Source organism: Prorops nasuta, unplaced genomic scaffold, assembly GCF_024137725.1.
Source record: "Prorops nasuta isolate Cenicafe-Biocafe unplaced genomic scaffold, Cenicafe_Pnas_1.2 PNAS00033, whole genome shotgun sequence".
In the NCBI taxonomy this organism is placed as follows: domain Eukaryota; kingdom Metazoa; phylum Arthropoda; class Insecta; order Hymenoptera; family Bethylidae; genus Prorops; species Prorops nasuta.
The window spans coordinates 1,490,090-1,517,662 of record NW_027116830.1 but is presented as its reverse complement, the minus strand read 5'-3'; the positions used below and the strand labels follow the sequence as shown (position 1 = coordinate 1,517,662).

Here is a 27,573-nt window from a genome sequence, read left to right as displayed (position 1 = left end):
CTACATTCGCACTCTTCCCTCTTTTCATTTGCACCGCGAAATTCACTAAATTTTCAGAATCTCACTCGATCCATTCAAATCCATCAATCTTGTAAAGTCTCAACTTTTAACTTTCAAGTTGGAATCTTCCTGATGCAAAAATCTATTTATATATATATATATATATATATTTGAATATCTAAACTCTTCCCAACGTTAAATTCTGTTTGATCAAACAGAATATTGTGTTATTAAAGTTGAAATAATATTAGAATATCCAAAGAACTACTCGTGGTATAAAAATAATAATCTTTTAAATAATAAAATATTTTATTGCATAATTCTTTATTACTCGGCTTAAAATAACTGAATATATTTCATGTTTCAGATATCGTTCTGCAGCCAAGGAACAAGCGAGTGTACTGGATAGACTCTGTGACTGCACAATAGTTATTCCAAGTGGAATGTTTTCTCGTAGGATCGTTGGCATCAGTCAAGCAGTTACGGCTGGCAATTAGGATCCAAGTCGATTGCTCGGTTTAGTCGGATTGATCGGTGAAAGGTGAGAGCTGTGCGAGGGGAAGCAAAATGTGTAGGATGGCGTGAAAAATCGAAAGAATTACGCGCCAAGCGGAAAGGAGGAGCCCAGGATATTTTAAGAGGAAACACCGCGAACGCCTCGAACCCTGTAGTGGCGATGTTCAGAGGAACGTCCTTGAGAAAAATACGGAAACGAAAAATAGCCGTACACTAGTATGACGGACTATTTGGATCCGCGTTTCGTCCGTGCACTCTGCCGCGAGCCTGAACGAAGAACACTTCAGGTAAGAGTTTAACCAATTTTGGATTTTTTATAGAAAATTCTCCAAAAAAAAAACCAAAACTTGCCCAACTCCATTCTGTATACTCAATATTTGTACTGGGAATGCTCGAGTTTAATTAATTAACTCTTGCTCGTCCTCGTCTCTCCTCCGATTCATTTAATTTAATTCGATAAACTTGCTCGTCGTCTGCTAAATTGATTTAGACTATTTAGAATGCTCTTTTGGTTGGGTTGACCGTTTTATCGAATCATTGCAACGATTTCATTGACTGATCAATGTCATTAATAATAACTCGAAGAACTCTTCTCAAATTGAAGAAAATTAACCTTATTTACCATTACGCGTTAAGAACACAATTCGTATATTAATTAATTAATTATATTTGTTTTGATTTATTCCATCAGAGCAACCTCAGTTTCGTTGGTGTTTTTTATCGAACCGTATATAGGATATTTTTTCTCACAGCCCCTCGAGCTTTCAATGGCTGATCCAAGCCCTTCTCTTTCCATGATCAATTATAGTAATTACAATGGTAGCCCAACGCCAGTCTGCAGACATTGATAACGAGAAACCTTGCAATGTTCACGCAACCAACACCTATATATATATATATATATATATATATATACATACATACAAAGTGCACCAGATTCAAAACATCAATTTTGGTACTGGTATTTTTGGCTGGCCGAGAAAGCAACGATGAATTTTTCACGTTCTCCGATCTATCGCTAAAATAAGCTCGTGCTTCTTCTTCGTATCTCCGAATTGAGTCAGACTTGTTTATTCCTATTTGAGATGGTTCAATCGCAAATTATATAACGAAGCGATAACTCGGCCAATGAATGTCTCAAAATTAGACGCTGCAGCTTGTAGGTTGGATGTTTTAGCGCTGAATTATTGATTCTTCGCTATATTTAAGTTGGAAATTAAAAAGTTTCGGAGGAATGGTAATGTGGACGTGTCTCGTGTCAGGTTGCTCGACAATTTGCCGCAGGAGTCAAAGAAGAGAGAGAGAGCTATTCGCGAGGGATGATCTCGCATAGCGCAACGACTCGTTGCTAAATCATATACGGACTCTAGTCTATAACCATCCGTGCGAACTAGATTAGATAAGCGAGGTATGCTTGGCAATTAGCCGAAGCTTTTCTACGATCATATACGAACGCGGTAACGCCTTCTTCTGGGAAAGCGAACAGTGTCTTCCGTTTAATCACGGTACAATTAAACTAATTAAGCGATACACTCTCAATAAGCCTCTTGCTACTCTTCCATAATTATAAAACTTGATAGTTTTTCGACTCCAATTACCAACATCACGAATCTCGTGTAATATATCCCGAAGACGTTACCAAAGCTTATTTTTAAAATGGTCTTCGCGCTCACGAAAGTCTTGCTACCGCGCGAGCCCGTTCTACTTTTTCTATGGAGAAGAAGAGTCGAAGAGAATTAAGGAGGGGGGGGGGGGGGGGTATAGCGAGCGGACGAGTGGTTCTAATTCTGCTAGAAATGTGAAGCGACGTTCAAAAGCTCAGTTTTATCTTTATACCTAGCAGATTTGTATCTGGTGTACCTTGAGCTCGTCATTGGTTCTCCAGGAAGTACCAAAAAAAGTGCTGTAACGGCGCGTCTTTGCATGGGTCTATTTGTGTCGGAACGGTCGAGACTGCGTGCGAAAGACACAGTGTGCTATATATACAGCCTTGCTGGAGATTACTCGTTGAAAAATTCAAATGTTTCGCCACTGACCGCGTTTGTTTGCTTCGACAAAACTGACCTTCCGACTCTTTTATATTCAATTATTTCGCGTTCTTCCTTTAATTTCTTGCAGGTATTTACACACAAGTTTCATCAAGCACCTAACTGTAATTCTCGCTTTTCCAAGCGAGACTCTGAAAAGGACCCTAGGAGAGTTAATCTTACGAAAGTATATCTCCTCTTTGGGTAAAGTGTCCCAGACGGGCCTTTAATTACTCAATCAAGTCCTGGATATTGCTCACCGATAGCTTTTTACCTAGAGAAAGATTTCGTGAATGTTTCCGTTACGTTTCACGTTTTTGTCCGAAAAGCTCCGGTGTGTTTACATACACGCGCCAATCTCGCGCGATTCGTGGAATAGTTAACAGCAAGACACGTAGAATAACCTTTTTCAATAACATTATGGAAAATTCTTTGAAATATTAATCAAAATACTTTATTGGTTCACAAAATTCCTCCGTAATTCTGAGAAAGGACGAAGTAAACAAACACTGCGTCGAGTCGTTGAAAATGTAAATAAACTTGAGTACAGTTGGTTCAGCTACTTATACAGAGGTCAACTTTATTTTTGAAGCTATGGGAAATATTAACTTGCAGTATACACTGACAATGACGTTAAGCAAGAGAGTGCAAATCTAGTACGTAATAACTTATTTGCGTTCGACGTTGAACTTTTATTCCACGTAATCATTGCATTTTACAACGTATACATCAATTGCATTCCTTTTTCTTAATAAAAAGCAGATTTTACACACTATTATCCTTAACTGGATTTGGATGTGGAATCTCGTGCTCGTCATTCCAACGCGTTAAACACGATCCATTTTTCCCGTACTTGTATTACACGTAACCTTGTATAACTCTAGTAATTTTTCTCAGAATTTTCTCTCCATTCAGCAGCAAAGACAATCGGTAGAATAAAAGCTCTCGAACGTATCTCTGACTAGCCGCTGCTTGGTGAACAAGTTCGACTGATATACAGCGTCTATTGGTACATACGTTCGTTAGGTGGAGGAATCTTATCAAGAATAGCTCGTTCCGAGAAATGGTTTCAGGTTACTAAAATTCCAGAGAGTCCTTCGTTGAGCAATGCGAGCGAGGAGGCCTGCCTGGCGGCAAGCTCGAGTCAAGCTGCGCTTCCTCCGCGCCCTCTCTCAGCTACCGCTGCTGATTGCAATCCGTTTTTCAAATGAGTTGGCGCGTCAGGATTCAGGGAATTTGCGAGGATCGTGCCTCGCTATGATCTACGAGGGAGAAAGCTTTTAGCATAAACGCGCGCGCGACCATGAAAACTACACCTGCGATTACTTCCCACCCCCCCCCCCCCCTTCTTTAATCTCATTTCTCAAACCTTCTCTTCTTACTTCCCATTATGCTTCGCCCATGCCTCGCTGTACAGCACCTTGCGCGACGCTATTATTTCGTGACAAAGCTTATTATTTAAACGTCCATCTATCGATATAACAATAATAAAGAGATTTATTCTCCTTGCGCATGTCTTTCTTCGACTATTTAGCGATTTAATTAATTCTGTTATCTGATTTTTTTTTTCTATTAAAATAACGCAATGCACTTGAGATAGTTGAAGCGTAATAAGAAAAAAGAATATCAACTGTAATTATATCGACGCCACCCCCAGTGCGATAAAGTATATAGAAATATTTATAGTATTATAATATAAATTATTCGTAAGTTAGTCATACGAAAAGACGTTTGGATATCTGTGACAGGAATAGAAAAATATACAAGCACTGCATTATTTTTTCGTATATACAATCTTTCCAGTTAGTTTCACGGTTTTAAACTGCGGTTTTAAGGAAATTAATTATTTTTAAACATTCTTCGGTAGTTTTTAATTTGTTTGTCATCGTGATAAAAAAGAAGAATGGAATTGAGAGAAGGAAATTAGCGTAAAGGTTGGTTTAGCTTCGTAATTCATTTGGCATGCTGCAATGTTGATAATCATGGTGTAGACGGATGAGAGAAAAATTCATGGATTTGTCATTGAGATGCATTTATAGCTACGGTGGTAAGGTAGAGTGGTGGGCTCGCGCGAGCACGAGACGAGGGTCATTAGCGTTACAGGCCTGCCGGCAATTGCTGCGTGACTCGCGCCTCGATCGCGTTAAAGGAAATTGTCATTTCCAGCGTAAGGCCAAACCTACATGGCTAACCGTTAAACGGTGCCACACTTATGGCTTTATTTCTAACAATTGGCCAGAGGCTCGTCCGTGCACAAGGCGAAAGCTCAACTACGATTTTCATCTTCCTTATCAGCATTGCAACTTCCTCTCTACTTAAATCATGTCTGGAACGAAGAAGCTTAATATCGTCTATTCAATTACTTTGTGGCTTCCCTTCGTTCTCCTCGATTCCCCGTAGTCATCTCCAGATGCAAAACGAAACATCAGAACCGCCACTATAATTATCCGTGGTAGTGGTGCACGATGTTGTTTGCGCGGTGTGATTCACTCGCCTCAACTTATTATGTAATCTTATCTTATACGTTCTCGTCCTACGTAAAAAGGGATCACGCATCAATGTGAAATATTGCGCTTTAACGCCCGTAAACCATTACTCTTTGTTGCAGGAGCTGCAGATTATATATTATGGCCTGTTGGGACTGGAGGCATTACGACCGTACAGGGATTCCTTCCTTCGTGGGCTTTGCAAAGTTGTACGTTATGAGAAACATCACGCGAATCATGTTCTCTATTAGTAAGTATTGACTTCTGCAATGTATTATACTTTTAGGGAGTAAAAAGCGAGATGAGACTCGTAATTTTGTTTCTTCGACAAATTGATAAGCTTTGCGACGTTTCGGAGGGAGCGGTAGATGCTGGAAGGACGGATTTTTGGGTAGAAGACTGTTTTATCGTCAGTCGGTAAAAGCGAAACCTGGCTCGATCGTTTTACCATACGAAGGTAAAACAGGAAAAGTGGCGCGAGACTGGGAATGAGCGAATGGATGGCGCTGCAAGCTTCGCCTGGCTCCTTGCTGGATCTTACCTCGCGCACGCATTTATTCATTTCGCAATGCCTATATTTTTTTCGAGTCGTAGGTATTTGTATTCGCGATGGAAAAAGTTGTAGTTTTAAATGCAAAATTATTTATATACCTACACAGGTTATTAAAATCCAATACTGTTTCTGCACACGTTTATAAAATTTGCTTTCCTAATTTTAGCACCGGTGAGCTGGCCACAAGCTGGTACATCCTTCTATCCGGCTCCGTGTTCATCGATGGATCGATGTTCCTGCCCCGTTCATGGTGAGTCAGAATATTCTTCGACCAATTATATTGTTCCTTATCTCTCAGATTCCCTTTCTCTCTTCCCATGTATATTAATATACGTACATGAAAAGTGCATTTATGAATACCTTCCAGCGAGAGACTCGCTTTATAATTTTATCAATAAAATGCGAGGCGGTTAGAAAACGAACGCTGTCGCTCGCTTTATAGATTTTTTTCACCTAGACATCTCGTTTTTGCAAACAATGACGTAATCCAAGCGTCTCGTAACTCGCGTACATTTCCATCTCGAGGTGAATGCATTTTTAGCGACACGCGGCGTACATAGCTGCGTCCTTTTCCATCTTCCGATATTTTATACCGAATTCGTTTACGCAAAGAAGCTTTCCATAGAGACAGGAATCGATCGCCGTCTGTACAGCATTTGCGACGTGCTCAGCGATACACCGGGTGCTCCGCCCCAAATGTTTTTCACTTTACAAATTTCTCTCTTTTTGAGCCTTTCGTAAAATCGGAAAAATAAATCATCTACGCAGCATTCATTGCAGGAGCAAAATTGATCGAGATTCTCAAATAAAAATGACGTCATTGAATGGAGATCAATTATTGGCTGATATATGACTTACATATATACGTATATATTAGTCATCACAGACATATCTGGGACAGTAATAATAATTACTCATTACTGACTTGTTTTTCAATTCACGTTTTGGACAGTCGTACAAGTCATAATGGAGTTCCGAGAGATTTCAAGAATGGTTGAAAAATCATCCCTGATCTAATAAAGCTGTAGTAGCTCAAGGTCCAGTAAAGGAGGGTAGTTTCAGTGTTTGTACAGTGGACGTGGATGGCGGAGTGTTCGTGGACATTGGAACTTGCTTGCTAGCTGCTTTAAGAGCATATCTAGAGTCATTTAAAGCGAGAAGAAAATTTCCTCAAAGACCATTCCTTTCATCCCAGTACAGTTCCCACTGAGAGTTTGGCAAATCTCCAGATAATTAGTCTCCCGCCAACCTTTATTACAATCCAACAATTTCCAACGAATGAAAACTCCAAATTTATCCTAATATTCCGACTGTCTTCAAATAATTAAAGAAATAAAATATTAGCCGAGTTAAAATTGATTGAATTAGAAAAAGAATTATTTTATAAGCTTAAATTCTGAATTTCCTAAAGGTGTAAGAATGAAAACAATTTGAAGCAAATATATAGCTCTGCGTGCTGTTAAACGTAGGAGGTATAGAGATATGTGGGGGTTAATTATAAAAAGAGCGATGACAGTGTGCTGCGTATCATAGAGACGCAATCGATAAAGAGGTGACGCTAAAATGTATTTAAAAGAAATCCTATATTTAGTGACGTATTACGGGAATGTCAATGCGGGGACGTAATCGATTCCTTTTCGGTAGGTCACCTTGTATACTTTTGCACATAACACGCGCATACAAGATTTCCATAAATCAGGGTCATGGTGTACTTCCCCCTATGGCTATCCCCTTATCCACGCGAGCCACGAAAACACTCTTCGATATTTTCTTACAGCACCCTCCCCCCCCCCCCCCCCCCACTTCGCGCCGACCTCCCTATCCTCCATTTTACTCGTCTCGAAACTTTTCTGCATGAATGCTTCCGAGTGGATAAATTACTTAAGAGGCTCACTTGGTCCGCTGCTCGACTCCAGTCTTCGTCTCCCCTAAATTAAGATCGCTCGAAACTATCCCAATTACCGGATCACCCTCGACTCGATCCACTTCTCTCTGTGCAACACTCGATCACCCTCGGGGTAGTTGTTAAGAATATTTTTTCTCTTTACATTGGATCCACTGGATACAATAACATCTCTCGGATCTCGCTATTATAGCTTTTTCTCTTATTTACTCGAGGTTTTGCGCGAGTTCTCGGAAGAAGTTTGTTTATCTCGAGTATAACTGGAATTAAATTTGACGAAGATTCCGATGCGAGGTTTGAATACATTCGCGCTTCTTCTTGGAAGGGAGGGGGGGGGGGGGCCCTCAGCTCTGTTGTGACACGAGTGGGTATTTTCATTATGAAACATACCGTCGAGACTCGGTATGCACTCAGCCCTCGTGGGTCTACGCTCCCATGGTGTAAACATAAAAATTTGTCGGCCAACGTGGGGCGTGGTTGTGTTGGAGCGATGCTCTCCCCTCCACTGCCCCTCCCCCCTCTCTCCTTATCTCTCTTTCATTCACTCACTTTTTCCCTCTTCAACCAGCACGTCTGCTCGCTCTCCTTCGCCAATGCAATCGGCCGTTCACATTCTCCCTCCCTCTCGCTCCTTCTCATTCCTCTACAAATTTCAGTCCATCCCTTCTTTATTCCCTCATTCCTTTCTATCCTCTTACTCGCTCGGTTACTCATTCACTCGCTCGCTCCCTCTCATCGCTTAACCCTATAGACACATCCGCACTCTTCCATCGCGCTCATATACATTTTCTCCCCCCCCCCCCCCTCCTCGCCTCATAATATCGCCTCTCCTTATTCTTACATCAAACATTGCCTCTTCCTGTACGTACACGTACACTCATTCACACGAACCTACAACCTAGAAATTCATTCTCGTGTCCCTCGACCAATACTGTGACCCTTTCTTATATATTTAAAAAGACCCATCGTTTCTCTGGCTTCGTTGATTCTCGATCGCACCGAGTATCTATATGCGAGGGCTTCCGAGTGATTCCAACAACGATTGATCATTGTTGGAAGGAAAATGACAGAGGCTTTGTGGTCGGAGGGAGAAAGGAGTCGAGGAAAGGTCACAAAGTAAGACAGAGAGGCGAAAAACAACAGGAGTTGGTTGGGTGAGACTCCAGTGCTGTAAATACTATAAAACGAGACAGAGTATTTCGATTTTTTGTGGTTTTATGATTTTCCTTCATAATTCCAAGTAATCGTTAATCTTTTTGAGTCACATTGAATATTTCATATTGTTCGGAGAAATTTTCTTTCTGTCTGTGAAGAGTGATCAAGGGACGATGTAACGTGATCAAAGGATTGGAAATACATGGCACTGGGTGATGTTGATTCGGCACTGCTGGCGTTGTATAGAGAGAGAGAGAGAGAGAGGAGAGAAGGCCTCACCTATCACGACGCAAGAACGAGTCGTCGAGACTCGAAAGGCTCCAGTACTCTCGAGTATATCGTAGTGCGAGTGTGCGATTAACAGAGGCTGCTAGTCTCCTAGCGTGTTCGCGCTCGCGCCAACCGATCACATTCCGATCTACCGAGGCTCGCTCCCGTAGAAACTCGAATATCTACGCTGGACAACTCGCAGCATCCTCATCATCGAATTACTCGGTGCAATTATCGAACGAACCAACGATCCGAACTCCACTCAAACGCATTTCCCAAATTTTCACGAGTCTCTCTTCGCGTTTTAAAAGAAGAAAAACATTCAATTTATTTCATCCACGCCCTGGCGAACTTTATAAACGACTAAAATCAAGTTTTTTCCTCCGAATCCAGTTTATAATTGGCACACCTCCCACGCTCGTGAAAAAATAACATTGTACAGAACTCGATAGATTCATTTCCCACAATTGACTCGCACCTGGCTCATTACAAATTACACTCTATATATATATATATATATATATATCCTTAACAGATTTATTTTCAATGTTAACTCCAGTCAATTATCTTCTCTCCCTCGCTCCACATTTTCACCCAGCAACTTTGCCACGGTCGCTGTATCCAGTTTCAAAGGGATCTACATTTTAGCAGTTGACGGAAGTGGAGAACCAGAAGCGAATAACAGTTTACCAGAAGAGGATCCTGATATTTAGAAGAATACTTTTAAGTAAACTCTGGTAGAAATTAAAATTCCTAGAAAAAAAGGGACAACTCTCCAAGTTCATTCATAAAATTCTCAGTAGCCGAGTGATCGGAAAAATTGTGGTATTTAGTTGTTTCGAGATAAGAGAGTTGTACGGTGAATGTTTGTCTTGGCGAGTATCGAAGGAAAGTGAGAGATAGGACAAGTTGTGGAGGAGATAAGAGCGAGAGTCATCGAGGATTATATTTCGAAGGAATAATATCGTGGAGGGCTTCGTTAGGTCGAGTGGATGATTTTTGGGAGGGCATGCGCGCGTAGGGCGTAGGGATGTGTGACGGCGAAGGAAGTGTTGAGTGCGTCTGTGTCAGCAGCCGGCGGCAGTCTCTGCTGAAGCCTGGTTGGTGGGCGGTCCGAGGTGATTCTGCGTCGCAGAATATTGGCGCGCTCTCTGCGGTAGTTTGAACAGACTGCCGACGGATCACGAACGACAACAACGAAAATCTGCGACACTGACGCAATTACGTCCACGGATCAGCCCCCGACGGAACCCGTGTCTCTGCGCTGTTCACTGTGTAATTCTACGATAAAAACCAACCGTGCGTCGCCGTTCTACCGGATAATCATTCTTCAACGTAGTTCTCTGATGAAAAACCAGTCCATGTGTTGCTGCTCCACGGGATAATAATTCTTGCAAGTAATTCTTGATCAAAGTGTCGGTGCTGTACAGGATAATAATCCCTACAAGTTTTTCCTCTTTTCTCGAGTGCCACTTCTGTGTGTCAGTGTGTCGCTAGCTTTGCTTCGCTGAAACTTACGTTTTATCATTGCATCCTATCGTATCGGATTTCTATATAGAATTATAAGATAGCAATTTAGAGCTGGGTAGTCAGTGAACAAATACAACGAGAATGTGTTAGGAGGTCAAGGACTTTGGGAGGAGAAGGTTAATTGGAAAATGGTCGATGGATGGACGAAGAAATTTTGAGATATCTGTGTATAATTGTTAGCAATCTTTCTACAAATTATATATTCCATTGAAATGTATATGATTGGGTAAGATTTGGAATTCAAGTGAAACGAGGTTTTTAATCGTTTTAAGGATTCGCGAGAAATAGGACAAAGTACAAGTATCTGCAGATTTTAGTCAAGGTGTGTGTGTGTGTTACACAGTTGAAGATAACAATTTCCTACTGAGGACGAGGTTATATAGATATCGTGTTTCATGGTAACTTATAAAATAGTGTAAAATTCTGGTGATAATTACAACTTGGTTTCACCTTAAAAATTCTCCGAGATCAAAGCAAAGCATCGCAGTTTCGAAGAGAAACGTTGAGTGTCTAATGGAATCTCGAAGATTAGTCTGTATCGAGTCGATTTAACCTAACAGAGAAAGTGCGTTGACGAGAGGAGAGATTCGAATCGCTCAGGAGTGAATTTTGCGGAATAACGAGGAGGAAGAAAATCAAGTGGATAGAAGTGGGTTCGAGGTCATCGTACGAGTCACTGGTGAACGCGGTTACTCGGATCAATCGAGAAGATTGAAAAGCAACGTTAAATGTTTGATAGAATCTCGAGGATTCGTCTATCGAGTTGATTCGAGTGAAGGAGGAAAGTGCACTGATAGGAGGAAAGAGTGTGTGTGTGTGTGTGTGTGTGTGTTTTAAAGCGCACAGGAGTGAATTTTGCTGAATATATATATATATATATATAGTAAAGAAGAGGAAAATCGAGTAGGTAGAAGTAGAGATTCGGGGTCATCGTACGAGTCAGCGGTGAATGCGACTACCCGGATCAATCGAGAAGAGGCGCAGAAGGAAATTTACACCGGTGAAGATCTCCAATAATGCAGTAGAAGTTTCCTCGGAGCTTCTTCCCCCATAAACCCGCTAGCCCGCGGCATTCGCGGTCTTACAGAAAAACAAAAAAAAGTAAGCGGACGGGAAAAGCCGGCAAACTGGATGCCACAGACGGTGCACCCCCTCCCGTCCCCCCACCCGACATCACCGTCACTCAGGATGACCGGTGAGCACATTTTCGCAAAAACTTTATTCCTAGCGCTAAAAATCCTGCTAATTCGACAATGTTCATTTTTCATTTTTTATTGCTTTCTTGTATGCTTCCTTACGATCGCCATTAGCCAAACTTTACCCAAGATGACGTAATTTAAGATATACTTGCCGTACATTGCAAAACGTGCTCAATGTGGTGTAAAATGTTTCGCGCAGTGTCAGAAACGTTTTCTTACGTGTATCGACGAAAGAGAAGGGTAAAATATCAATTCTTGGCTACAGGAAGTCAATTATATATTTGTATATACCAGTAGGACTATCATATATAGTTAATCTATTTCTCCTCCTCTGTCGCTCGAAGATAAAAATCTAACTATGTTGTGCATCACGGATTATTTGATTATATCGTAAAGACCACCACAGTTAATCTACGTCATCCTCTCACTCTGAGATAAAAGTCTTTACTATATTGTGTTGCATCAACAAGGCACATTGGCCAAGTTAAAATTATCAATATTTTTTATGTATATACATGGATAGAAATTTATTATTCGATATCAAAGAAGAATAATATTATTTTGTTCGCGTAGCACGTTGCTTTTTGGTATATTCTGAGTCCGGAAGGTGTTGGATTTATTAAAAATCTGTGAAATACGTTTTTTGCGCGTTTGACTATATATATATATATATATATATATATATATTCTATAAGTTAGCCATTGGTGCACGTGGCTGGTGGCTGTCAGTATCAGAGTGTCACGTTCTGTTTTCCCATAGCCTCGTACTCCCAGTAAACAGGCCGTATAATATCTTGTTACGGCAGTCCTTCAAAGTTCCTCATAATTCGTAGTCGCGCATCATATACGATGTCACGTTTCTCTTGAATTCGTAACCGAATTCGCTCTCTGTTGCACAAATCAGCAAGCCTGACAAATGCAGGAGGGACAATAAGCGTCGTTATTATCTTTCTATTATGAAAGTGATCGTCCAAATGGTACAAGCAACATGGTACAGCCTCTTCGCGCTTTGTGTTCACGTGGACATTGTTGCAAATATGTTGGTAATTATTCGCAAAAAGTAGCTTTTTGGCTCCTTTGAAACAGGTGCAGCTATATATTGCTGCTAATTCGTATACCATTACAAAAATAATGATCAAAAAATTCAACTATATATCCACATCCAGAAAAACTGTATTTTTTTCACCCCATTAACATAGTTATATTCGTGATGTCAATAAACTAAATTTATCGATATTATGAATAACTCGAGAAATACTGAATTATAGATATATAATATTAATGAAATTAGTTTAAAAATATCAGTGATAATTGTTACCGTGACGAAAATGTGCAATTTTTCCAAGTGTGTAAGAAAGTATAATTAAAAAAAACACCATCTAGCCTCTGCTACCTTCCATTCGAAAAATAATATTGACCACGTGCTGTGAAAACACAGCAGCTCTTACGATGAATAATTCATAGAGCGTGGCAAATGCGGAAAGAACAATGTTATTATTTCAATTTAAAAATTGATCGTTCGAACGGCACATAAGCTCCTCTTTGTTGCATTTTACTTATGGAAGAGCAGATCCACGCGTGTGAGCGTTAACTTTGTTGCCAATTTGCCGTCAATTCTTTGCCACAGCTCACAAAAGCGAATTATTGATTTCCTATTGGTGGGACGAGTCGCTTTATACACGGTTCGCGTCGTTTCGACCAACTTTCCGCAAAGGGTGATTGGGTTGAAAAGAGATTGGGACGGAGAATGATAAAGATAGACGCCGTGGGCGTTTTCTTGTCCCATGCGAGGATCCAGCAGCTGTTAACTCACTTTCAGGAACAATCGATGTCAGCGTTCTCTATTGCGATCAATCTCCTGCCACTCCGTTCGATACACCTAAACCTCGTCTAACCGTGCTAAACTTGGCTTCAATTAATAATCGCTCGAGCGAATAAGCCGCTTCCTCCATATAGTCCACCTTTATTCAACACTCTCAACGCCTCCCTTATCATTTACCCTCCACGTAAATTGTTACTCCGGATTCTTTTTTTTTTCCACAGTTTTTCTGCTTTTTTTTTCAAACTATTGATAGTACACTTTTTCTCGGATTTTTTCTCCACTATTAAATGTTTAAAGTGCAGTTGAACAGGCTCTGATCAATTTCACAGGTCACGTAAACCATAAGCTTTTGATAGGAAACTGCAGGCTTTAGGATATTGCATGTGTGTAGTATAGAGTATATATATCGTGCAAAAGGATCGATAAATTGTGATTCGAGAATCGTGGTTAATCCTTCTACAAATAATCCCTTCTCCCCTTCGAAATGCTAGATACGCATCTAGAGAGTTATGCTGTTTGGAATATTATCTAGGCTAAGTAGCAAAATTAATTGATTCGCTTCTACCAGTGTTACGCTGGATGGTTGGAGAACAAAAGCTGCGCAGTCATTGCATATCGCATTATAATCAGGAGATACGGTAGGATCTCGATGCCAAGTACATACTGTACATTGTAATTGTCAGATCAGCTATACGTATAGCGGTTTTATTAATATCAATCGTGATCCAGACAGCTATATCCTCAACAATTGACTGCAATAATCTTATTTTCTTTCAATTAAGTCAGAAAAGAAACATTGCGAAAAGTATCACGAAATATAGTATATTTTATAATGTAAAATATCTCATTTTGTTGAACCTTTTCGTCATCGATAGAATCCATTACTTTTGTATTTGAAAAAATAAAATTAATGCTCGATCGGTTATTCTTTCGATTCCTTCCAGATCGTGCCTTAGGATTTCTTTTTTTTTTTTCTTTTTCCTAAAAATCATGGTATCCACGAAGAAATAAAATAAAATTAACTTATTTAAAGGGTTAAAAATCTTAATTTTCTTTTGAATCATAGCTATTGTACCGCATATAGTTTTATTGAGTCGAGCTATAAAATATTCATTTACAACTAAATTCTGTACATATACATATGCTTTAATAGTATCTCGCAGTCATCGTACTTTCTTGATTAAAGATTCGTTCCAATTTCATACGATTGTAAATACTATGTATTTAATGTAATGAAAATTATTGACTTAAAATTAATTTTACTTTATCATCGTAATTATTTTTGTATCACTGAAAAGAGGTATATCATTCGTATAGACGCTTTTACATTCACAACGTATTAGATTTCGCACCATTTGGTAATTATTCATGACGTATTTCTTTAAATCTCGTTAACATATAAAACCACTTATTCCTCTTAACGTCCTTTGTACAACGAGTAAAAAAGATGTCAATTTTTAGCTATTATAAAAAATATTGTTAACAACTAATTTATAATTCCTTATATCTATACAGTTTACGACACTGAGCTAATGGCATTATGTGGGGGGCCCATTTGTGTCAGTACTTTATCTAACCATTGCAAGGGTCCATGTAGAAGGATCTCGATCCAGCATGGAGTGGACGTTACATCTTGACGATGGTACTCGGCACCCCAGCCTTTTACAAATGACATCCTGGAAAAATAACCTCTTTAAATGTTTCTTCAATTAGTTTGTACAAAGCAGGAAACTTAAACATATGGATAGGTATATAGTATTTGTACTTGGTAGCCTTAAAAGTGTGCACTATAGGGTGGTAATAGAAAATCAGAAACTATACCCACTCACAAGTCAGCTTTCTACGTTGTATGAATGAATATAAAAAATATTTTAAAAGAATTTTCTTACCTGATTATACACATTTTGGTTAATTCATAAACAGCCTCGTACCCATGATTCACACTTTGCGATAATAATTCTGCAAATTCCTGATTGTTGAATATTTTCAAGGAGCAGCCAGGGGGAATTTTGCACACTGTGCTTGCATGAAATCCATGATGACGATTACAGTTTCCCGAATGCACAAATACAGCCGAGTCCGAGAGGCACTCTGCATATACTTCACCACCGAAGAAACAAAGATGGACTCCTTTTCCTATGTGTCTTCTTGTATTTTCTATGGTCGAATTTCTGTTGACGTTGGATAATTGGCCCAGGCAAAAACGATCCGAGTTGTTGACTGGATTTGTAAATCCATCGACAATCACAGAGTATGATTTGCAATAAAAAATTTCACCAACTCTGAGGTTGAGTTCGTAATAATGAATAGAGGCCCAATAAGGTGGTTCTTGGTAGCAAATTGGTACAACCTCTGCAGGGTTACTAGTATCCATAGCAGCTGGGTCTGGTGGAGGAGACTTGCTAGGCTGGGAGCCTTCCTCTGATGAGGAGTACGGCGGTGGTGGTGTTTCAGTAAGCTCATTGGCGCCATGGGGACTTTGAGGATTGAGTGATGTCAAAGTTCCAGGACTGGGAACAGATCCACTCGATGATAAAGGGGAATTTGGATTTACACTTGCAGAAGAGACAGCACCGAGGCCACCAGAAGAATAATCACAAATATTTTGCAGCATTGATGGCTCTGCAAGTTGCTGAAGAGCCAACAGCGAATGACCTGGAGCATACTCCGAATGTCTGGGAACCAATACTGGTGGAAGCACTGGACTCTCCACCCTCTTGTAATGATACGGGTTAATACAGACTTCTTTCTGCTTTGCGGAGAATGGATATTGGCATACATCTAAAGGTTTTATCTCGTGATGAGATTGCAAATCCGGCCATCTCCAAACTCTACAGTAAATTACATGGGGCAAACCCTTGCGATGGGACACCTGCAATCTTCCATCCAAACTTCTTCGAATTGTAACGCATTTACTGGGAATTCCCGGACAACTCAAGGCACGCTCCAATTCTTCTATCGCACCTTTCTTCTTTTTAAGTTTTTTCACCAAGGAATCCACAGCCTTCTCTGCCCATTTCTCCTCCTCGTCACCTTGTTTCCAACCAAGCAGCTTTTTTACAGCTGGGCTGGTGAAAGAAAATAAACTATTTAACGAAGACATGGGACCTGAGCTTGATGATCCTCTCTCATGAACCATTATTTGGTAATCACAAACAAAACCTTTGCTTCCTCTCCTTGCTTACTGTGCTTTTGTCACAATTTACCTGCGAAAGAGATTAATATCTTACAGAATCGTTAGGCAAAGTTTTTTCGATAGGATAAGCTGAGAAAAATAAATACTACAAATTTTCCACTGCCAAATGAGAGAAACTAAAGATAACGATTGTTATGGAGTTACTGGGCTGATTGAATGACAAAGTTTGGACTTGTAAATAAGATTTGAGAAAATTAGCCACTATTTTTCCAACACTGCTAGCTCCGATTCTTTTTGTGGAGAATGAATGTAGAAAATCTTCACCAAAACGTTCGTTACAATGATCAATTTACATTTGGTTTACAGAAAAATTTGTAAGTATAACTTCGCAACGATATAAGATTGTATCCTCTCTTTGAGTGCTCCTTCTCTCTCATTATTTCATTACTCCCTCTCTTCACTAGCGAAACGAGAAAATTCGCGATACAGAAACAGTAAATGATATACTTGATTTCATTAATATATAAACACAAGACGTATATACAAGTACTTACCAAAAAGGTCTCATATTTGTAATGCCGCTGGACAGATGGAAGTTCTCGTTAATTAGAATTGTTTATTATTGCATTTTTTCAACCACGATTTCACGTGATTGTTCACTCCAGAAAGAAGAAAGCGTCCTACACAGTAGTAAAATGGCGTACCAGATCATCATGTTATTGTATTTTTGAGAATCACCAGCTGTTAGCGACACGAACGCCTCTAGTAGCAATTTCGTAAATTGTCTAAGAACGACACTTGCGGAGTTTAAGAAGTGATTACTTGAAACCAATAATTGTATTGTCGATAATAGACGTTATTAAAGCATCTAGATGATAAACGAGACCTTTGCTGAATATTACTAATATACAAGAATCTGACAATTGTCGTCCTTAGGCAGCTTACAAAGTTGCCACTCATGGCGTTAGTTGAAGTCTTTGCATTGCCAACTGTGTGGCCTAGTACTCCTAGTAAATTTCCTAAAAGTGGCGCTGCGGTCGATTAGGTGATGCCAACTTACCGTCACACCGATGCTGACACTTTTTGCTAAAATTAAGAATACTTGACAAAAATTTCGAATTTACTGCTTTTTTTAATTAGAATATTTTTATCAACCAACATATGTTCTAGTTTTTTTTTAAGGATTTAATCGTTATATGACAGAATGGTCCATCGATGCACTACCCGCCTTTTTTACACGTAAAGCATATTATTCTTGGATATTGTCAAATCAATCAGAATTAATTGCATTAATAACAGGATATAATATAAAAATGTACTCTTTAATCGTCAGAAAGTTAAATTAGCAATTAAATTAATTAGTTTATACATACTGTTAATTCCTGTAATTGTGCATTAGAGAAAGAATTGCAAAGAAAAATATGAAGCAGTCGCCTGTTTGAAGATGTAAAAATGCATTTCGGTTAGGACCCAACCTATACGTATACGTTACAGTAGGTTCATCTTCGTGCATAAATATTCCGCACACGTACAACTGTAAACTGGAGTCTTTTTGCCACGTCTCTCCAGGGTCTCCACATTCCCCAGCGGTCCTTCTCAGAAATTGCTCACTCCACTTGACGCTGGAATCTTTTGCATACATCCTTGAACCACGTTTCACGTTTCTATCCTTCCACTATTCCACCGTTACAATTCCAAGTAGTAACTCTATCGGATATGAGAAAATAAGAAGAAATATTTGCTCGCACTGAATTCATATGAAATCCATGAAAAAAGCCCAGACTCCTTCGGTAACTTAATCGGAAACGAGATAAGATTTCGAGAAACGGGAGAGGAGGGGATTGTTTGAAAACAATCGTCGATTTTAGTCGCAAAGCAGAACGGATTGAAGGATGTTGGAATAACAGTCGATAGGATCTGAAGAAAATATAATTGGTGCAGTCCATGTCAACTGGTATTTGTATAGAAATGGTCTGTGGATACTCGAGGAAACAAAGGATCTCCCGAATGTTTGTAGGTCCTTCTGCGAGAGAAGCGTAAACATTTCATGAGAAAATAGGCTTGTTCCGTTGACGGGGGCCTTCTGGCGTGTGTATACCAGCTTTTCTCATCTTTTCTGTTACCCTCTCCTGCCTCACCCAGCAAACTCGAACAAAGGATAAACAAACGCCATGTGATCCCACGAAACAATCCTCCGACTACTCGAACAGCTTGCTGCTGCTGCCAGCCAGCCACTCCAAACCTTTCTTCTGTGTACCCTAGCTATTTCTCGCGTGTGTAGGAGAGCCTGATCCAACTTACGGTGTATAATGGAGAGTGCCACGTGCGCGCTTTCACCAAACTCCTCGTGGAGCCAATAAAATTTCCTTAAACTCGTTTTTTTTTGTTTTGTTTTTTTCTTTTCTCATCGACCAAGCTTTACAGCCGAAGATACAGAGATGGCAGGATTGAGAGAGAAGCGTGAAGAAGAAGGGATTAATTATTCGAACCGAGTGCGGTTAGTCGAGTCCACGGATGAATGAAATTACCTCAACCGGAAGAAGCTACTCATCGTTACCGCTGGTTCATTCATCGAGTCCACTCTCCTAGATAGGAATGAGAGAGAATGGGGGAGTGGGGGCGAGTGAGCGGACGATACGAACTCAAGCAAACATGCGGCATCGTGAAAGAAGTGACCTTGACCCTGGTCATCCATGCCGGTAGATTTTATGAGACCGAAGTCTATGATTTAGACTGTTACGCCCCTCTGCTTTCCCTTTTCTCTACTATTTTATCATCTCTTTTGGCATACTGCCATCCTTAATTATTATACGTAAAATGTCCTATATATATATCTGATTTGAAATAAAACTGCGAAATAGGACTTTTTGAGTGGAGTACTTTATTTATTATTTTTACATATGTGACAAAATTTGTCGAAGAAATTTCGAGTAATTTATATGTGTTTTTTTAACAGATGGAAAAGTTTTTGAATCTTTGCAAATATTCTCTTATGCTTTAAACGGTCAAGCACAATTACATAACATATGTTTAGATTGAAAAACATTTTCATCTTTTAAAAAATAGAAATGAAACAAATTTTCGTTTGGTAAAGGTGTGATGCCTCATATTCCTTTTTGTGAATGTGAAATGTAAAATAGTCTAATTTAGGGAAATGTATGCCAAATTATATATATATATATATACTTATTATAACATTATTAGTTATTAAATAAAAGTACGCGATATAAAAAGATGTATTTAGAATATTTGTCGTAAAGACGTTATCATAAGCAACTTTTTGCCTCTCTACCACTAACCGCATTGCATATATGTATAATTCTTCATAAATTTCAACTCTCTTCCAGTTTAACCGTCCTATTATACCTCTCTAATATATTTTTCCCCTTTATTTTACATAAATCAACAAAGTCTGCAAGCCCGTTCCAACTTTAACTTTTAACTGGCGAATTTAATGTTTGCAATGAGCCAGTTATTATAAAAGTTTGCAGTTTAATGGACGCGGATTTCATCTCAAGTGGGAACATTCGAGTCTTCTGGAAGAAATTCATGCTCGTTGAATTAATGAGGCAGCTAAATAATTTTATGAAGAAGAAATGAGAGACGCGGTGATTTCCTTAGTGCATATATGATTGGTTTTAATTGGGCGCAATTAAGTTGTAAAAAGGAATTGGCAAAACAATGAAACATTCCACATAATCTTGATTATATAAAGTAGTTTCTATAAATAACTATGGATAATTTTATTGATATAAAACTTGTGATTTTATTCAGCAATGTTTATTGCTGTTAATTATCTGCTAAAAAATTATGAAATCTTATGCTACTCGACAAAATACTTGTATACCACACACAGGGATTCGTTGGATACTTTCGAGCAAAGTTTCGGGTACAACTGAAAATATTCGATCGGTAAAATACATTTCTCGCTAGTCCAGGTTCTATAAGTCTAATTTAACTTTCCGTCAAACCAATTTTCCAGCTTGAATTCGATACTTGAGATTTTCATTCGCGTCCATTTATTTCCCCTCTCGAACTACAGAAACTTTGCAGCCTTTCGTATTATATATATATGAAATTACCCATCTTGGCGCCGAAGGGCTGAGAGACTTTCAACGAATAACGAAAATCGTCATATCCCTGAATCCGTTCTCCTCGAGCCATAAGTTTACTTCCTCGCAAGATTTCCAAGTAAAATACATCGTAATTCTTCTCAAACTGATCACCTTATCGCATATTTCCTCCGTAACATGAATAAAAACAATATTCACCTTCCAATCGACAACATCTCAAGACCAGTTTTATCGAAACATGAAAAATTCCCTTCCATCGCGCGTCGCAATTATATTCCAATGATGAAAATTTGTCGGATAACAAGTTGGATCGATATTACAGGCTAATTATAAACTCGAGGAGGCTAATAATTGGAAAGATTTACAGGTGAAAATATCGAAGAAGCTGCGTTTCGTTGAACCGCCAAGCGAATGGATGGTTGACCAACTCTGCTTTCCGCGTTTCACTTGGAGTATGATTGAACGGTTTAGGGAACGACGCGGTTTCACATCAGGAGAGTGTCCGTAAGGAGAAGGAGAGGAGGGAGAGTTAAGAGTTGCTAAAGTTAGCGAGAGATAGGTATAGGAGCGTCCTGCATTGTGCCGCGGCAGAATTCTTGAGCACAAAGCAAAAGTGCAACGAGGTGCAGCGAAACGGCCGATTGGTTCCAATGCGATCGCCAAGCCAAGGTTTTTTAACCATCCATTGTCTATCTCAGTCCGCGGCCTCGTTATAATCACACCGCCACACATGTCTATACGTGAAAATAAACGCTATCTGGAATGTACATTACACGTATCCTTCGTCGCCACGCAGTAAACCTCGCGTGTCCACAAATCGTCATACCTTTCCTTCATTTTCGGAGCATTCGCAATTACAGCGTTGATTCCTCCAATTTGTGTACAGTATATATATATATATATATATATATATAGGTATACGCTGTGTGTAGAGTACGTGAATTTCTTTCACTCTTTGATTTCACTTTATTCCATTCAGCATCCTTAGACGTTAGAGCCGTTCAAGTAAGAGAGTAATAAATATTGGCTGTGCCAAGTATCGTTAGTCCGAAAGTTAAAATTTCAACGGGCCATGGGGACTTTCTCTAGAGCAGGGGCTTAGATTCGAGATTGGAGAGCGTTAACTTGGATAGTCCTTTCATCCTTGGGGCACTTTTTTTATCGGATCAGACTTTACACTGGCAATTTTCTCCTTCTAAAATTTGACAAATCAAAGTCGTTGCTGAGAAAATAAACATTTTAAAGGATAATGGGGACTTTTTTTATCGTAGAATCTTCAAATTGGGATTGGAGAGTGTTAACTTGGATCAATTCTATCTTTAGGACACTTATTATTTTATATCAGACTTTACACTGGACATTTTTTTCCTCTCAAAATTTCACAAATTGGAGTGCTCACAATCCGAACGTAAACATGTCAACGGACAGTGGATACTTTTTCTTTCACAGTAGCTTAGATCAGGGCATTGGAGGGTGTTAAAACGATAGGCTCTTTCATTTATATAGAAAACTATATTTTTATTAGATCATATTTTACACTAAAAATATCCTTCCCCCAAAATTCTAAAAATCAAAGTCGTTAGGCTAAAAGTAATAATTCCAATAAGAAATTAACGAGGACTTTCTCTCTTGCAGGATTTTAGATTTGGAATTGGAAAGCGTTAACCTGAATTTACCCTCCAACCATAGGACACTCTTTTTTATTAGATCAGAATTTACAGTGGAGAGTTACTCTCCACCCAAAAATCGACAAATTTATACACAGTACCGTTAAAGTGGGTCTTTCTCTCGCTCACTTTCTTTCCAGCAAAACTTGTAAATAATTTATGCCAATGAATTTTTAGGAAGGACCAGCAAGTTTTGTGATAAGCTGAAAATAAACTATTTTTCTTTAAGCTGTATATATACAAAGCTCGTTTTTTCTTCAATTTTAAAAGCAGCGAGTCAGAAGATGCAGGAGCGTGTTGCGTATAACGTTTAAGTGGACCAATTAGGTGAGTAATTAGGCTGTTTTTGTGCGTAGTACGATGAGACCAATTGTTTCGGCGCTGCGTGCACAGTAATGTGTCGTTGTTTCGCAAAAAGAGGTTAATAACATTTTGCACGTTCACTCGCGTGCTAGACGATTGCGCAAGGAGAATTTTCGTCTCTTCCATGCAGCTCTTACGATTATCCTGCCACGACGAGCCTCGAAGGACATTACCACCGATTCTAACCTTTTTTCCCAGCAGAATATTTTACTCTTAGAAAAAAAGGATAATTGTCGGGGCAGCTTGGACTTTCGATCTTATGCTAATTCCCTCCACGTAGAAAACTCGTTCAACTTGATTTCAACGACTCTTTCGTAAGGCACGGAAAGAAACGTAACTCGTGCGCTCTGATCGATAAATGAAATTATTGTCTTACCGCTGATATTAAGTAATAAACGCGTTTCTCGCTTTATGAAACACACACACACACACACACACACAGCGTAGAGTATCATTTATTTAAAGGTAGGCTCGGTTAATTCGTACGTTTGTACAAGAGGCAGGTCAATTTTCTCAGTATTCCATGCGCAGTCTTCAATTAACGTTATTCTTCAGTGCGCAAAACATGCTTTCTGCAAAGCCTACGTGCACCAACCACCAATGCAACGACCTTTCTTCGTCGTGCAGCGAAAAAAACTCTAAACTTTATACATATATCTCGCTTTATAATAATTTCCCACATATAGATAACACTTTCTCATCTTATCAATGCGTCAAATTTTTCCATTCGGCAAGATTTGTATTTTCCGATAAATCTACTTGTCAATCATGTATCTGTTGTAAGAAATTGTTTATCGATATGAATTTTTTGCCGAATAATACCGAATAATAATAATATTCATTCTTCTAGTCACTCAAACACGTATTTGCATTAGAAGATTGTTTATCGATACAAGAATTAATTTCCGAACCACACCGAATGACAGCGTTGATTCTGCTGGGCCACAAACGAGCCTACGCACGATTCTCGAATGTGTGTCAAGTGTTGCGAGGTGGGAAAGGTCCGCTCCACTTTCCATTATGTCTTTGACGAAGTTCCCACGCGTGCAGCATCCGAATTTCGCGCTGTTCTCAAACTGCACGTGCGCTGCTTGGTAGTTGGGTCTCTTGCACAGCTATAGCATATATATATATATATATATATATATATGTACACCTGTACAGTTGTTGGTGCACACATGAGAAGGAGGGGGGGGGGGGGGGATCAGGAAGCGAGTATATATAAGAGAGGAAAAAGGATGAGAGACGAGAGGGAGGGATAAAAAGTACGATCGGACAAGCCGCAGGCTAGAAAGTGCTCGGCAACTTATTGCGTTTGTCGGTCGGTGCGCATATTTCCCCGCAATGCAACGGCATTTACCATTTGCTTTTCCTCAGCTTCTATACCTGCATCCGAAGAGAATCGTCCAACTTCGCTATAAACACTTCCCCAGCAAGCATGCGAGTCTTGCTGAGAACAAAGCTGAACTCGAGCAATCATTCTCTCTTTTCATCGCGCATTTGTACTCTCGTTTGGTGAAATACATAATCGCATATATTTTGTACTTGCAAAACTTTGCAAATAATTCGCCAAACGAAATACTTTTCTAAAAAAATACTTTGAATTTTTTTTCTCATTGCGTAATTTCAGTGAAATGTTTTTTCGTATATCAATCTCTGTAGCATTAGTTTGTAGAATTAAATCTAACGATGGCATAGGCGAGCTGTTATTCCAACTGGAACAAGTGCTGTTAGGTTTTTCATGTAATTATGCATGCGAGGATGCAACATCCGGTGAAACGCATCCGCATCCAGAGAAATATCGTTGACCGCGCAGAGGCAGTTAGCGAATCCCGTGCGTGAAGTTGGAATGCGAAGGAATCCGAGGTCAGAACTGTGGAAGGGCAGCACAGCGTTGCTGTGTCGGAGGTGTGGTGGTGCCGCGATGCACGAGATACACCGAGGGACTACCGAGGAGAGGCAGACCTTCCACTGGACTGCACTTGACTTTTCAATCGACTTCTGCTTCGCCTGATGACCTTTCTTCCGATTTTCCACCTCGCCCCGGAAATAACTATGGCGAATCGTCACTCGCGACATTCGCTCTCATCCTCCTCGTTCTTCCTTTTCTCTGCCGGACTCCGTTGAAAAGAAATAAAATTCTAACTTTTTTTACAGCGTTCCAACTGAAATCGTGTTTGATCGATGTTATAAGTGTGTCAATGCTAACGTCTTTTCTTTCTTCCTCGCAGATTTTTCGCTCGCCTCCGTTTGTTCGACCTTGCTTCTGGAACAAGTGTTTGGTAGGTAGAAACAGGCGGATAATTCAGCGATTCGAGCGAAGCTGCGTTGATCGATGAAACGATTGGAAAATGTAGGTGGTGCGAGCTCTCTACTTTCACGACCATCGCTGGATAATTTTTGCTTTTCTGCTGCTGTTGGTTGAGTTATCGTCGGTCGGTAAAGTCGTTCCCTGTTTCCTTAAGTCGGTGGTAAAAGGAAAATCTGCACTAGCCACAGTAGAATTATCCTTTTATAAATCAATTTGCTCAATCTCCTTAGACAAGATATTGTTGCAATATAATTTTGTTGAAAAAATTGAGGAAACGGTTGAAAGTTGGCTGATTAATTTTTTTAGGAAACTGAAGTATTTTCAAGCGGAAAGGTGTATAGTGTGGGTGGGGGGGGGGGGCGGGGGTAGTTATCTTCAGGGGAGACAGTGTCCGGGCAGGCAACGTTGGAAAGATTGAGTAGACGTCTAGTGGCTTTAGAAATCGTGGACCCTCGTTGCAACGACATACAAAGCTGCTTTTCACGAGACGAGTTTCTCTCTCTCTCTCTCTCTCTCTCTCTCTTCTTCCTCTGTCTCTCCCCCCACCCTCATTTTATTATATGTATTGATAAAAATCCTGGTTCCTCTCTAGCTTCCCTCTACACATTCTCGAGCCCTTTCCAGTCAATATTTCTTTATGCACCTCTCGATACCCCCATCACTCTGTTTTCTCCACCCCCCCCCCCCCTTAATTTTAGCATTCAATGCTTAGGACTGGAAGGAAGTCATTCAGGAGACTCGTGGTTATCGACGGCTTCATCCTCTCCTGTCTCCCCCCTCCCTTTTCTATCTCTCACACACACAATCACACACACAATATTGATAAAATCCTTACTCCATTGGTTTGTCCTCTCTCTCTCTCTCTCTCTCTCTCTCTCTCTCTCTCTCTCTCTCTCTCTCTCTCTCTCTCGACGAACCCTTTTCAGCCAATATCCCTTCGCGTTTCTCTCGGTGTATACCCTCGTCGTTCCGTTTCCTTCGCTACTCCCTTAATTTTAAAATTCAATGCTCAATACTGAAAGGAAGTCATTGACGGGACTTGTGGTTATCGACGCCACCCCCCCCCCTCCTCTTCCCTCTTCGTGGAGACAAAAAGTACTCCGTGATTCACTGAATGTGATTATAAGCACACCGCCATCGACCGATGAAAAGTTTATCGCGCGGAACGCGGATAATAAACCTCGACCAAACTACTTACGGTTCTCCAGAAACTTGTTCAGCTATTTTTATTCACCTCTAGCGAGAGTTGCTTCGTCCTTAAATGCAACAAAGTTTCCAATTTTCACGAGGAAGAGATATTAAACTGCAACACGAATAACGTACAATGTTTTTGAACACTTGGATCAATTTTTTATACATGATTGGTGAATCGAATTTGAAAATCAATGTTTTTTTTATAAATAGGAGTATCGTACAGTTAATACGTGAAAAATTTGAAAAAATACTTGCGAGATTGCGGTAAGAGGGGTATATATAAATGATGGGATCGTTGAGGGAGTCCGATGGCTCTTCATCATAGGGATGAAAGCATTGTGCGAGGAGTGGGTGTCCGAACCACGTATCCTACTAGAAAACACGAGATTTACGCGGAGAGTTGAGAAAAGAACTTTGGTAAAAAGCTTGATAGAAATGTTTAACACATCACTTTGTAGGATAAGAGAGAGAGAGAGAAAACAGCGAGGTACCAAAATCACTTTTGCAAATCGTCAAGGTTCTCCGGAGTTTCAGACAGATCCAATCATTCGTTTTGAAATAATTCCGACGAAACAGGAGATTTGCGCGGAGATTCGAGGAAAGAACTTTTGTGAAAAGTTTGATAGAAAATTTTGAAACACCACTTTATAAGATAAGAGAGCAGCGAAGACCAAAACCATTTTTGCAAATCGTCAAGGTTACTCGGAGTTTCAGACAGATCCAATAATTCGTAATAATAATAATACCAATGAAACACGAGATTTACATGGAGAGTTGGGAAAAGATCTTTTGTGCAAAGTTTGATAGAAATTTTTAACACTATTTTATATAAGATAAAAGAACAGTGAAGGTTCGAAAGCAATTTTTGCAAATCGTCAAGGTTGCTCGAACTTTCAGACAAATCCAATAATTCGTTATAATAATAATTCCAATAAAACAGCAGATATTGTATGCATAAAAAAACTTTTGTGAGAAGTTTGATAGAAATTTTTAATACATCTCTCTTATATAGGACAACGGAGAGCAGCGAAGGACAAAATCCATTTTTGCAAATTATCAAGGTTGCCCAGAGTTCCAGACAGATTCACAATAATTCGTTATAATAATAATTCCAATAAAACCCCCAGATGTATACACAGGCATAATTGAGAAAAGTTTTTGTGCATAGAAATGTTTAACACATCGTCCACAGGAGAACGGAGAACAACGAAGGCCGAAAAAGATTTTTGCGAATTTTCGAGGCTGCCCAGAGTTCCAGACAGATCCAATAATTCGTTATAATAATAATTCCGATAAAAGCGCAGTAGTACTGTTGGAACGAGATGTGGGCGTTTGGAAAAGCAAGCCATTGTCTTGTAAATCTATTGT

The 27,573-nt window shown here is 39.6% G+C and overlaps 2 protein-coding genes across 7 annotated transcripts in view; one reads left to right on the top strand and one right to left on the bottom strand.

Annotated features, from left to right (window-relative positions):
• The window catches only part of LOC136783491 (rap guanine nucleotide exchange factor 2-like), a 111,488-nt gene that overhangs the window by 25,345 nt on the left and 58,570 nt on the right, over positions 1 to 27,573 (top strand). For 2 of the 3 annotated variants that reach the window (XM_066743699.1, XM_066743696.1), the window contains exons 2-4: positions 368 to 803; positions 5,152 to 5,279; positions 5,749 to 5,832. In XM_066743699.1, the coding sequence (XP_066599796.1) occupies positions 735 to 803; positions 5,152 to 5,279; positions 5,749 to 5,832 (281 nt within the window). In that variant the 5' untranslated portion in view covers positions 368 to 734. Of the gene's footprint in view, positions 1 to 367; positions 804 to 5,151; positions 5,280 to 5,748; positions 5,833 to 8,997; positions 11,636 to 27,573 lie in introns of those variants that run through there. The other variant, XM_066743707.1, reaches the window with a different exon arrangement.
• LOC136783493 (protein mothers against dpp-like) lies at positions 14,542 to 19,260 on the bottom strand. 4 transcript variants are annotated; one of them, XM_066743712.1, is made up of 6 exons: positions 17,971 to 19,260; positions 17,658 to 17,683; positions 17,152 to 17,277; positions 16,744 to 17,057; positions 15,351 to 16,667; positions 14,542 to 15,137 (listed from the first exon to the last, which is right to left on the bottom strand). In XM_066743712.1, exons 5-6 carry the CDS (start codon positions 16,598 to 16,600, stop codon positions 14,978 to 14,980), a joined length of 1,410 nt encoding a protein of 469 aa, XP_066599809.1. In that variant the 5' UTR covers positions 16,601 to 16,667; positions 16,744 to 17,057; positions 17,152 to 17,277; positions 17,658 to 17,683; positions 17,971 to 19,260; the 3' UTR covers positions 14,542 to 14,977. The 4 variants fall into 4 exon arrangements, with proteins under 4 accessions (XP_066599809.1, XP_066599808.1, XP_066599810.1 ...); XM_066743711.1 differs by lacking the exons at positions 17,658 to 17,683; positions 17,971 to 19,260 and having other exon boundaries at positions 17,152 to 17,568; XM_066743713.1 differs by lacking the exons at positions 16,744 to 17,057; positions 17,658 to 17,683; positions 17,971 to 19,260 and having other exon boundaries at positions 17,152 to 17,568.